General features: G+C 46.3%; 1 protein-coding gene across 1 annotated transcript in view; it reads left to right on the top strand.

The window, feature by feature from the left end:
- Spt5 (Transcription elongation factor subunit Spt5) overlaps positions 1 to 7,224 on the top strand; it is a 40,712-nt gene extending 33,488 nt beyond the window's left edge. The window contains exons 21-23 of the mRNA XM_077643823.1: positions 1,633 to 1,745; positions 4,312 to 4,410; positions 5,609 to 7,224. Of these exons, the coding sequence (XP_077499949.1) occupies positions 1,633 to 1,745; positions 4,312 to 4,410; positions 5,609 to 5,752 (356 nt within the window). The 3' untranslated portion in view covers positions 5,753 to 7,224. The remainder of the gene's footprint in view (positions 1 to 1,632; positions 1,746 to 4,311; positions 4,411 to 5,608) is intronic.
- The last annotated feature ends 6,243 nt before the right edge of the window (positions 7,225 to 13,467 follow it).

Here is a 13,467-nt window from a genome sequence, read left to right as displayed (position 1 = left end):
GCAGAGACCTACGCCCTCCAAATGAATATTGATTCATTCAAGGTGTCAGGGTTGGTTTGCCCGTTTTAAAGACCGGCATGGACTTGTTTTTAAGACCGTGTGCGGGGAGAGGGGTGAGATGGAAGAAGTCGTAAAAGATTGGCAAAACGTCCACCTTAAAGAGCACGTGGCAGCCTACGACCCCAACGACGTCTTTAATGCAGACAAAACGGCACTCTTCTTCAAAGCGCTGCCGGATAAAACGATAGCATTCAAAGGGGACCTGTGCACTGGCGGTAAAAGGAGTAAGGAGCGGGTGACAGTACTGTTGGCAGCAAACATGACGGGCACGGAGCGCCTTCCAATTCTCGTCATCGGGAAGGCTCTGAAACCAAGATGTTTTAACAACATCAAGCGACTTCCCGTCGAGTACCGTGCAAACTGGAAAGCATGGATGACGTCGGAGATATTTCGTTCCTGGTTGCAGGAGCTGGATCGACGCTTCAGTGCCAAGGAACGCAAGGTGCTTTTGATAGTGGACAATTGCACCTCACACTGCAATGTTGCGAATTTGAAGGCGATCCAGCTAGTGTTCCTACCTCCCAACACTACCGCTGCTCTTCAACCGATGGACCAGGGAGTGATCCAGTACGTTAAGAAAAGGTACCGCAAGCAAGTGCTGGAACGAATGCTTCCCTGCATGGAGCGGAAGCAGCAGTACAACATCACACTTCTGAGTGCGATGCATATTTTGGCGCACGTGTGGGCGAACACGCCGCCAGAAGTGGTGTCGAGCTGTTTTAGGCACAGTGGATTTGTGTGGCCCGAGACATCCCAGAGCCTGGAGTCTGAAACGCCAGAAGAGGACGACGACGGGGCATTCGTTGGCCTGCTCTCCACCGAATTTCCGTTCGCCGACCACGTTGCCATCGACGACGGTGTTGTCGTCGCCGGCCAGTTGAGCGATGACGAGATAATCAGCGATGCTCTCGGTGTGGCAGGTGAGGCTTCTGATGAAGACGACCCGTGCGATGTACTCCCTGTGCACCGTACTGCAAAAGAAGCCGCAGATGCTCTCGCTATTTTAGAGGAGTTATGCTATGGTGCTCCATGCAACACGCTCGCACTGGACGGATTGTCGCACGTACGGAAGCTAGTCCTTTCCGCCCAGCTATCCACGAAAAAACAAACGATCATCACCGACTTCTTCTCAAAGTGAAGGTATGCAATAAAAGAATTGCAGATGTGCTATTTTTGTTGTTCATTCGATAATTCGACATTCGGATAATTCGGACAATTTTTTTTACTCCCGCGAGATCCGAATTAATGAGGTTTTACTGTACTACTACTATGTGATGATATGTCTTGGCAGAAATTATTTTTATTTGTGTCCTTTTCGTTGAGTTTGTTTAGAGTGATTTTTTTCGCTTGTTTTCTACACAATGAATATTATCCAGGTGCAGAAGCTGAGTGCTTTCTACAAGCTGTTTCGAAAGTTGTTTCGGTCATTTATATTTCGGACGGCAGTTTGCTGCATTAAAGAGAGGTATCTGTCTCCAAGAAGAACGGTGGGATCAACATGTCGGGTTGTCAGAAATCTGCTGGAGTTTCCTTTAAATGGCTGATCAAACCTCTTTGGCTGCCTCCATGCAGGAATGGAGCAGCTGTCCGTGGAGTGGCAGACCATGGACCTGGAGGTGCGCATCAAGGACACACACGAGGGAGAGGGTCTCATTGGCCAGACGGGTGTCATCCGTGGCATCTCGGTATGTGTGTCTGCTTTACCGCCCGGCTTCTTTCTCACCGCTGCTGTTTTGCCCTCAAAGCCTTTCTTGACTCATGACCTGCCATGCTGCAATTGTAACGAACTGGTTTGTGTCGTTTACTGGCAGAAATCTTTTTTTCGGGGATGTGTTTGGTCTTGTGCCCGGAGGAGAACACTGTGTATCTATTGCTATTACAGTAAAATCTCGTTACTACGAACATCAGATTAACGAAATTTTCAGATTTACGAATTTTTTTTAAATCCCCGCCAAAATGCCTATACTTTCAATGTAAAAAACTTTCAGTGCTACGAAGTTCAAATTACCGAATATTTCAGAATAACGTATGTAATTTAGTCTCGCATTCGTCGCAAGACGCTTCGTTATTACGAAGTACCGTCGAAGTTCCGTACCAAATCCCTGAAGCTGACGCCTGTCATCATCATCCGAAGCATCAGCTATGCGCTGGGGAACTCGTTGCAACGGATACAGCCCCAGCGGTATCGCCATCACGCGAGAGTCGCGTTGAATGAATATAGGCTAGGCGGCGCAAGCTGCCGCCCGATACAAAGGGTAAGGCCATTATCATCCATCCAGCGTGTGGTCACATACTGCGCAGTAGTCTTAAGCCTATTCAGCGCAGTGTCACCACGTCGACAGCGAACGTTAGGATCTGCAAAGTTATCGGCGCTGTGATTGTGTTGTGCATTAGCTTTGCTGACAAAGAGTTCTCCTGGCCCCCGCGTTAAAAAGAAGCGACGCCAGTTTTCGCTTAAAGAAAAAGCGGACATTCTGTCGCAGCTGCTGGAAAAAAGCAAGCGGACTTGTGCAGGGAGCTTGACATTACACCGTCAACAATGGCAACGATGCTCAAAGATTGGGACAAGATAATAAAACTACATCGAGAGTCGCAGCTGGCTCCCTGAAGAAAACGTCTGCGGCTGGGCAATTACCGTGGACAGTGACTTTCGAATTATGTGGACAGCGACAGCGTGGCGGCTACATCCGTGGAGCTCACCACCGAAGACATCGTGAATCAAGTGCGTGAGCAAGAAGAATGTAGTAGCGACGAAGACGATGCCGACACTGGATCAGCGCACGAAGAGGAAGAGATTGTTTCCGACGACACTGGATCAGCGCACGAAGAGGAAGAGATTGTTTCCGGCTCGGATGTCCTAGTCTTTCTAGAGAATACCCGATCATTCCTCGGGCGCTGCAAAGATGTCCCCGATGACGTGCACAGGAAGGTCGAGGATGTGGAGGCGTTCGTCCTGCAGCGCTTGTCGTCTACTCGCCAGAAGAAGATAACAGACTTCTTCAAGCAATAAATTGTAGTTAAACTGTGCCCATCGTTATCGTTTATTATTTACTTACCAACACGTAAATCTGCTGCAAAGGTACGTAATTTTAGTTCTTGTGATGCATTACTGACATGAAAATAATGGTTTTTCAGTACTACGATATTTCAAAATAACAATTTAAATTCGGCGGTCCTGTGAAGTTCGTTGTAACGAGATTCTACTGCAATTGTTTGCTTCTCAGAGGAGAAAAAAAAAAAAGACCAGGAGTATTTTTCTCCTGTCTAAAAACTTATCACTGAAACACCTTGCGGAGCCTCTTTGATTCGGTCTTCATAACTGTTCAATGCAGTGTGCAATGGCCGTTGCCAAAAGTTTATGGAAGGCGACTTGATTGAAAATATTTGATTCCTTTGACTCCAAAATGCGTTGCTTTAGATTTGATGGTGCATTGCTTGAGACTAATGACGCACTGTGGCCTAATTGTATATTCAGGCTACATACAATATCTGTTCCAGGCTGCATGGAAAGACGATAATGAAATTAAATTTTGCCTTCCGCAATATTGCCTTCCGTAAAATTTTGACAGCCGATGTACGTACGTCTTTTAATGAGGGTAGTACTTAGTGCCTCTTGATTTTTGGGTGTTGTCCTGTGTTTTTTCTCTTTACTTGTTTATTTTCTTTGCGAAATGCCACATCCTGTTCTGTTGTCATGGCCTGTTGCTAGGAGCAAAATAAATTGCGAACGTGCCCTCCCTCAGCATGTCGCAGATTGATGCTTGCCAAGGGCAGTGAGTCCGGATAGGAGAAAAGTGGGATCTTGTCACAACACACTCAGAACCAAAGCTGAGGTGCTTCGTGCTCTTTATTTTTATTTTTTTTGAGAGGGGGGTGGGGGGGATTTTCTGCACGGCCACTGCTGGCACTGCAAAATTGGGTGTTTTCTGCAGTCTTTCAGCAGCTAAGAGCAATCTTTTATATTTATATAAAAAAAATTTGTCCCAGTTGGTAAGCCATTGCCTTTAAACATTAGGCATGTGCTGCGTCTGGTGCCAGTTGCACCAGATGCACATGATGATGAATTTTCTTTGTTCAGATCGTTTCTGAATCATTTATGTTTTACACATTGTTTTTTTCTGGAAACAAAAATACTGTTGTTGGCAGTCAGAGTTTGGTATCACTGACAATCCATCTGTGGTGCTCTGTGGTGGGGAGTCTGCTTGGCTGTGCCGCACTGAGCTGTGCTCTCCTGTCCATTTCCTCCTCCAGGGTGGTATGTGTTCAGTCTTCCTGCTCAAAGAGGACCGGGTGGTCAGCATCCCCAGCGAGCATCTCGAACCTGTGCCACCTTCCCTGCGTGGAGACAAGGTCAGTCAGTTTAAACTGTCTCCAGAAGTCACATGATAATTACTGAAAAAAAAAAGAAGGGTGGGGGGAGAGAAAAAGAAGAGATAGCCTAATGGGTGGGGGGGAGGTGGGTGTAGGTGTTGAAGTAAAGAACCACCTCGTGGGAGGCACCTGCTAGTTCCTGCTGGTTCCCTTTCTCGATCTGCCAGTTTTACTGCCCTGGCAGACTGTGCCCTTGCCTTCAATGTACACCATTAGTTCCCAAAGCTTTTTGGTCAACAGCAGAGGCATTGCATATTAGTATCGTTTCTGAAATTGTGCAGAGTGTAGAGAAGTGTACAAGTATGCTAAACTGGGCGAGTTGGAGCATTTGTATTTTTCGAAACGTAGCGCGAAAAAAACGAATGTTTCCCTTCTTCTGCCTTCCATTCTTTTTTCCACAGTATATTTTCTGTTAACCCTTGTAATAAAAATTCAATTGCGAGAGGCGCCCGTGTCGTGTCTCTGCCTTCACCTGTGTCCTCGTTTGTTCATGCTACGTTTCGAAAAATGCAAATACAGGGAAGTGTTGAGGGGCTCATGTTGTGCGTGGCATGTATAGGCTTGCTGGAATGTAGCTCGGCCTGAGGTCCATGCAGACTGATGGCTGATGGCCCTTTTAGGGGTTTTTGCGGGCCAGAGTTTTTAGGTTTTCAGATTTCATCACAAAATGTTTTCGATATGAGTAGTACTTGTAGTACTAGCATGCTCACTATGACTTGCAGCGCACTTGAAGGGAACCAAATGAGGTTTCTGTTTTGTAGAAAATTGGTGCACCTTCACACAGAGCACCAAGTTTGCACAAACGTTCTGAGTACTTCATTCTTTGCATAAATGTCTTAAAACTGCACCAGTTTCTAATTTCCAGCACCACTGGGCTTTCACTGCTTCGAGAACTGAGGGCCTTCCACAGCTTGTGCGTTGCAGCTCATACTGAGCACGATAGTATCTTTTTATATTGGAATTCTTTGTATGACATCAAAAATCTTCAGCTTAACGATTATGTTGAGAAATGTGAGTTCAGTTTAAGAGTTTGCTGCATGCAGCCTAGATAGTGCCTCTGGTGACCTGAAATCGCACATAAAATGTTGTTTTACTGTCATTCACAAGAAATTTGAATAGGGCTCTGGGGAGTCTTTGACAGCTGCAGTGACCATTGTGTGACTTTCCCCCACCTCAGGTGAAAGTGTTGATGGGCGAGGACCGTGAAGAGACGGGAGAGCTACTCAGCATTGACATACGTGAAGGCGTGGTGAAGATCTTCAGCAGCGGCAAGATCACTATGCAACCGCTGCGACATTTCTGCAAGATTCACGAAAACTGAGGAGTCGTCTCGCGGTCGTCGTCATCCATCTACTTTTGTCCAGAGTCGGCGTTTGCGTTTTCCGCAGCGCTCTCCACCACTTCGGCCGGCTTTCTTGCCATACATTTTTTTTTGCTAAGTTTGTTACGAAGTGTTTGGAAGTGTATTGTGTTGTAAAGTTAAAATTGTTGTTGATTTGGTCACCCACAGTTTTGCTATGTGTTCTTCAAGTGTCGCATGGCCACCACATTGGATGTTGAGGGAGGACAATTCACCATTCCCTACCTGCTGCAGTGTATGTATGTGTTGTGTGCACTCAGCCTTCCAGGAGACAACTGCATTTTTCCAGTATTTCTAGTTGAAGGCTGCTGAGTGTAATAACAGGCTATGATGTATATCGCGACAATGTATATGCTGTAGATGTTGCCAGACCTACATATATATATGAGCATGAGCTGGAGTTAGAGGTGGTTCTGGCCATTGCTGCATTTCTATTCTTTTGATCGTCGTTATCATCGTCAGTAGGAGCAGCCATGTTTGATTTCACTGCAGTGCATATACCCCCCCCTCCTAGTGATAGATAGCCCCTCTTCTGCACCACCCATAGGTGGTCTTTTGAGGCGAATTTCCTGATCATGTCTCTCTCCTTTGGTATCCAATCTGTCGTCCTAATCGATCATGGGCTATGCGTATCAAGTTGCATAGTGATGAATGTTTTGCTTTTTCTGGCATTCCTCATCGCCACTTTCGTGCTGGCATTGACTGTCACTGCCACAAATGTGTTGTTGGTGTATGTGGAAAGAGTGGCGGCGAAGCTGCGCACTATCGTGGATGTCTTCTTTGCTGCACATGAATTGCTCAAATCTTGGTATAAACAAAAAGAGACAAAGGCAGCAAAGGTGCCAGCAAAAATGAAGGCTCTGTTGAGTAGTTTTTAGTGCAGAGCTGCCTTCTACTGCGAAAAGCAGCGTTAATTAGCACCACATTGTGAATGCAAACACTTCTTGGTGCGCACTTGTGTGGTGTAGGCTGTACTGCATGTGATAGCACGGCCTTGGCCTTGTTTTTGATCTGTGTAGTGGTTCACTTATGTAAGTCTAGCTTTAAAGACCAGGAAGGCCTTGGAAAGTGACTTTGAGGGTTCTCCCCACTCTGTACAGATATAGAGCACGTGGTGTATCGTAAGTGCACTGCAACACAGATCAAAAGCGAACCATGCAGCCTGAAGACTTTTGACAAGAGCTGTACATGGTGTTTGCCAAAGGAGAGGGACAAAGTGGCGAAGGCAAGCCTCGTTTGTCCCAAGCCTGCATGTATTGGTGCTTCACTGGCTCACTTTATGTGTTCGGATCGCTAAAGAAATGAATTGTACAAACTTGATGAGTTCGCTTAAAAATGCACTACTAGTGATGTGGGGTGCTATGTGTTGTCACGACATATCAGAAGCGGAAATGAACTTGAGAATGGTGTGGAATAAACGCAGTGGTGTGAAACTTTGCCAGACCCTGTTTTTCATGCGAAGTGTACCCGTGGTTAGGAAAGGCAGCCGCTGGTATTGAAACCAAAATTGTATATATGGTTCGGATTCAGGCGTGTTAAAACATGCTGTGGCGGCTGTCGCACTACATGGCACTCTGTGTGGATCTAGGCACAGTACCACCATTTTTGTTTACTGCTCACTCAGAGGTGTGCTGGTGGGGGTCGTAATTTCATTTCATGTTTTTGTTCCATACAGAGCAGTTGCTCTGTGATAAATGTGTTTTCTAGTATCTCAAGCACACAGTTCCATTTTGCAGACAGGGCACCTGTCTTTGTCTGTCTGTCTGTCTGTCTGTCTGTCTGTCTGTCTGTCTGTCTGTCTGTCTGTCTGTCTGTCTGTCTGTCTGTCTGTCTGTCTGTCTGTCTGTCTGTCTGTCTGTCTGTCTGTCTGTCTGTCTGTCTGTCTGTCTGTCTGTCTGTCTGTCTGTCTGTCTGTCTGTCTGTCTGTCTGTCTGTCTGTCTGTCTGTCTGTCTGTCTGTCTGTCTGTCTGTCTGTCTGTCTGTCTGTCTGTCTGTCTGTCTGTCTGTCTGTCTGTCTGTCTGTCTGTCTGTCTGTCTGTCTGTCTGTCTGTCTGTCTGTCTGTCTGTCTGTCTGTCTGTCTGTCTGTCTGTCTGTCTGTCTGTCTGTCTGTCTGTCTGTCTGTCTGTCTGTCTGTCTGTCTGTCTGTCTGTCTGTCTGTCTGTCTGTCTGTCTGTCTGTCTGTCTGTCTGTCTGTCTGTCTGTCTGTCTGTCTGTCTGTCTGTCTGTCTGTCTGTCTGTCTGTCTGTCTGTCTGTCTGTCTGTCTGTCTGTCTGTCTGTCTGTCTGTCTGTCTGTCTGTCTGTCTGTCTGTCTGTCTGTCTGTCTGTCTGTCTGTCTGTCTGTCTGTCTGTCTGTCTGTCTGTCTGTCTGTCTGTCTGTCTGTCTGTCTGTCTGTCTGTCTGTCTGTCTGTCTGTCTGTCTGTCTGTCTGTCTGTCTGTCTGTCTGTCTGTCTGTCTGTCTGTCTGTCTGTCTGTCTGTCTGTCTGTCTGTCTGTCTGTCTGTCTGTCTGTCTGTCTGTCTGTCTGTCTGTCTGTCTGTCTGTCTGTCTGTCTGTCTGTCTGTCTGTCTGTCTGTCTGTCTGTCTGTCTGTCTGTCTGTCTGTCTGTCTGTCTGTCTGTCTGTCTGTCTGTCTGTCTGTCTGTCTGTCTGTCTGTCTGTCTGTCTGTCTGTCTGTCTGTCTGTCTGTCTGTCTGTCTGTCTGTCTGTCTGTCTGTCTGTCTGTCTGTCTGTCTGTCTGTCTGTCTGTCTGTCTGTCTGTCTGTCTGTCTGTCTGTCTGTCTGTCTGTCTGTCTGTCTGTCTGTCTGTCTGTCTGTCTGTCTGTCTGTCTGTCTGTCTGTCTGTCTGTCTGTCTGTCTGTCTGTCTGTCTGTCTGTCTGTCTGTCTGTCTGTCTGTCTGTCTGTCTGTCTGTCTGTCTGTCTGTCTGTCTGTCTGTCTGTCTGTCTGTCTGTCTGTCTGTCTGTCTGTCTGTCTGTCTGTCTGTCTGTCTGTCTGTCTGTCTGTCTGTCTGTCTGTCTGTCTGTCTGTCTGTCTGTCTGTCTGTCTGTCTGTCTGTCTGTCTGTCTGTCTGTCTGTCTGTCTGTCTGTCTGTCTGTCTGTCTGTCTGTCTGTCTGTCTGTCTGTCTGTCTGTCTGTCTGTCTGTCTGTCTGTCTGTCTGTCTGTCTGTCTGTCTGTCTGTCTGTCTGTCTGTCTGTCTGTCTGTCTGTCTGTCTGTCTGTCTGTCTGTCTGTCTGTCTGTCTGTCTGTCTGTCTGTCTGTCTGTCTGTCTGTCTGTCTGTCTGTCTGTCTGTCTGTCTGTCTGTCTGTCTGTGTGCAGCCGCAGGTCTACATATCAGGTGTGTTGGGAATTTATTCATTATTACAGCGCAAAGACGGCACAGAACAAGAAGGGGACACAACAGCGCTGATGCAGTAAGCCGCGTGCCATCTTCAACACGTCTTTGTATGATGTCAATCTGAAGCGAAAAGGGATTCAGAATAAGACCTTTATGCACAAATGGAAAAAGGCAGCAATGTTTATCATGAGCAGTGCCAAGTTACTGGAAAAAATTTTGAACCTTCTCACCTTCCGTCAGGGCAAAGAACTTTAGAGTGACATTATGTCATCCTCCCCTCATTCCCCGTAAGTGGTCTGTGAATGCACCCATTCCTCATTAGTGCATGACATAAATTGAATAATGGAAGATTTTACAAAGCCTGGCTTAATGTGATTCTGGCATGAGAGAAGCCAGAATTTACCGATTTGGGTGTGTGATTTACAATGGTAGGCTCTTGACTGGTATTAAGATAGTTTATTAGCATGATGTAGCAGAGTCAGCGATATCTTCTAAACAGTTTCTATTACACGGCTTTTCATTTCAAGCATGATGGAAATTGCATTGCAGAGTCAAGTATATCCAGCCATGTGTTAGTAACACACAAAATACATGTCTGCATGGTTGTTTTCAGCTTTCACTCATGCAAGTTCAGAAGTCCGATGTAGCGGAGGCTGGAAATTATTTCAAGCAAAAGGATGCCAGAAATTTTTTCAGACAAAAATAATGAACTGATTATAATTATCCTTGCATGCATATTTGCACATTTGAAAAAAATAAGCTTTACAAGCTACTATGAAGTGCTGCTGGCTTTGGGGTCATTATTTGGGTGAAAAGTCATTTGGTCGAGAGCAGTTGTGATGAAGAATACTCAATTGGTGTAAGGTACCGTGGAGACAGTTAAAAGACGATTGAACAGGGAAGGTTAACAATGGAAATAAAGGTAGCATTTTAGCATAGATGGTGAAAACTTGGAACAACTACACCAGACTATCATTTCATTCCACCTGTTGCTTCAAATGGGAGCATTTTTTTCAGTGTGAAAGCAATACTTCACGAGGTCTTACCGGCTTGTCGAGTTTGTGTAAAGCTTGACCTTGAGAATGACCTTGGCCAAACCACAAGTGAAATACTGCCGCGACTAGGGATTATAACCCGCGGCGGCGCGAGCAGATCAGCTTCGCTGGCCACTGCACGAGAGCACTATGCTATCGCCGCAGCCGATCACGCATCGTGCTGAACTGCAACAAACTCTCGCGCTGTGCATTGCACATCGTCGTCCTCGTCAACCTATACTATAGTCGGATACAACTTAAGTCTGCAGTGAAGCTCCGCCCACATTCAGGGCCGCTGCACAGAATTCCTCCACAACAAAAAAGTAGTCTGTTGTTAAATCTTTTCTTGTTACCGAAACAAGAAGCAAATCACAATAAAAAATTATAAGTTCTAAAATTTTGATAGCTGGCTCGTTTAATAAAGTCAAACATTAAAAAGCTGATTTCGTTTACTGTTGTGATTGGCTAGCAGAGTAATACAAGACGCCGCGGACCGTGGCACAGTGTTGACAACTGCTGTTTTTTTAAGTTGTATCCTACTATACTATCGAATATAGTCAGTTTTCAGCGCACAGTTCTTCCGTTTAAGACCAGATGGCGCCACAGGCGCGCTCGGAACACTGCGCCATTGCAGGCCTCATAAGTCGCCGGTGTGTACGCAGCAGTGGAAATATCGCGGGTGCATGGCTGCCGAATGTGTTCTTTCTGCTATGATTTGGAAAGGCAGAGGAAATACGTATTGTGTTGTGGGATACAAGAATGATGACACAGAGTTAAAGGTGCGGGATGCGATCGTTTGTGAGCTTCACGGAACCGAACTGCACAAGGACGTACCGCCCCTGTCTGTGGCCGTTCGTCATACATTCTTTCCAAACGGGCGAACGCAACACGTCTGCCAGTGCTGGATAGCCAATCTAGAAAGAAAGGTTTCGATCTTGGAAAGTCTGTGAGGGTAAGTGCACAACATTATCTGCATGAACAAGCTGTTCCGCCGCCGAAACCGTGACGGCGTGCTTTCAGTTGCGTCTGCGTGTGTAACGAGACCCCATTGCTCATAAGTTAAGGTGTGCAGCTATTAGTAACAGGCCCGCCCGAGACCAAATTAGGTATGGAAAATAAGAACGACTACGCTCCTACATGCCGCTACTGTAGATTATGCACTGAGCACAGCCGTGCGAGCGGACAACGTTTACTGCCAGTTCGTGTATTACTTGCAGTCTTGGTGCTTCTTTTGAACTTCGCTTCGAGAAGCGACGTTTTCGTGGAACATATTCAGAATAAAGCGTTCGCGTTACAGCTGCTGTGCTGGGTGGTTGTCCCAATTCTTCGCGGTCCATGCGAGCCAGGAAAGTGACCTAGCTCGCAGGACAGCTGATTACTTACCACCAACGAGACTTCGAGCACTTTCCAGTCAGCATATCGAGCGTGGAGCGCACCACAATTTTGTGTGTGAAGATGACATAATTGTCAACTTCGTATGAACGCGTTGCATTGCGCGCGTTGCAAATCCTTCAAAACGATTGCACGCCAGCTCATATGAGGGCTGCTTGATACATGATACGGCTACCACGGTAGTTAACATTTGTGTATGTATTTATTTTTGTCGCCTTTCTCTGTTTACCCTAGGTGGTTGAAATTTCCGGAGCCCTTCACTACGGCGTCTCTCATAGCCTGAGTCGCTTTGGGACGTTAAACCCCCATAAACTCATAAAACCCATAAACCTTTCTCTGTTTGACAAAGCAGTAGAGAATATTTTAGGTTTCTGAAGCACCGTTAACAGGTAAACAAATGCGTACGAAGTGCATGTGAACGTTTTAGAGTGGTGTTTGAATGAATGTACACAATCAACGACCTGCGCTGCTGCAGGAGCATAAGCCTTGCCGTTTTAGATAATCACAACAAGAAAAAAAATTCAACAAAGACAAGTATTCAGGCGATCCAATCGTTGGTTCGAAGAGGCGGAGAGCTGAGCGTCTCTCCGCGACATGAAGCCCGATCACGTTTTCACATATCAAGTGATAAAATTAGGGTTTTCACATGTCCTTTGAAGCTTTGACCAAAGCCTAGTGCCGTATTCCCACTCCTTTACAACCGTATCAACCGAAACACTGGCTGTCGGAACCAAACCATCAGACGTAGCAGCCGTCACAAGGCAGGCGCCGAGCAGTCAGAAGGCGTGTAATGAAGACGTGATCACGTGATCAAAGATGGCAGCCCCCATGATGCGGCGCTGTAAATCGTCTTGACAGGGGTACTCTAGCCACTGTATACTATCGTCGCCAGACGTGCCGACAACCCTGCATAGCAAAACCATGAGCCAACCAGGCTAAACACACGCTTTCGCAAGATCTACCCGGTTTAAATATATGTTAAAACCCTACTGCTTTATTTTATGGAATTGCGTCGGCGCGGCAGCTAAGGACTGCTAGGTTAAATATTAAATGAAACACTTTTCACACAAGCCATTTTTTTTGCACTATAGAGTTGATATCTTTTATTAAGAGATAAAAAAGCATAAAGTGTGCTTGCGCATTGAAGCGCGGCTCTTAAGATCCCGTTTCTGGGTTGAGCCGCGTCACCGCCGTTGATGTAACCCGGCCAAATTATAAATAAATAATTACTGCCGCGACAGGTACTCGAACCCGCGGAGCCGCGAGCAGATCAGCTTCGCTGGCTATTGTACGAGAAGGCTCTCACCGCAGCCGATCACGCCTCGTATTAAACTGCAACACACTCTCACGCTGTGCATTGCACATCGTCGTCTTCGGCTGAAACTGCTATCGTACTAATATACATATTTTCGCACGCTGTGCATTGCACATCGCCGACTTATCCAACTAATAACCCAGGAAAGTAAAGCAATGAGCCTACAGAGCCTGAGACACCGACAGAGATATGCGCTCAAATTTCACATTAATTATGGAGAATCGTAATCGCCCTGAATTTTTTTCTGAGCGCTCATAATCCATTCACACTCATGCCGCCTCCGTCTATACAGTTATGAACGAAAGTAAAACATGGTGCCGGGCTAGTTGATTGTACATACCTCAAAGTAGATAGCCAGGAACAGACGACCACCAGGAGGAAGAAAAAAGGACGCAGATATATGCTTGATCTGAGTCATGCTTTTTTTCTCATCCTTATGTGGTCTGTGTTGCACTATATTACTTTTATTAGACATCGTGGACAAAGGTTTATGGAATGTGGGCAGGCGGTAAAGGAAAGCTGTTTCTGCGTACTTTCGCTGCCTGGGCAGCTAGTATTCGATACTTTTGGCAAGTATCGCCCTCCGCTACCGCGTACTG

Source organism: Amblyomma americanum, chromosome 11 (assembly GCF_052857255.1).
Source record: "Amblyomma americanum isolate KBUSLIRL-KWMA chromosome 11, ASM5285725v1, whole genome shotgun sequence".
Lineage (NCBI taxonomy): Eukaryota > Metazoa > Arthropoda > Arachnida > Ixodida > Ixodidae > Amblyomma > Amblyomma americanum.
Note: the sequence above shows the minus strand (reverse complement) of the source record. Positions and strands in the feature narration are given on the sequence as shown.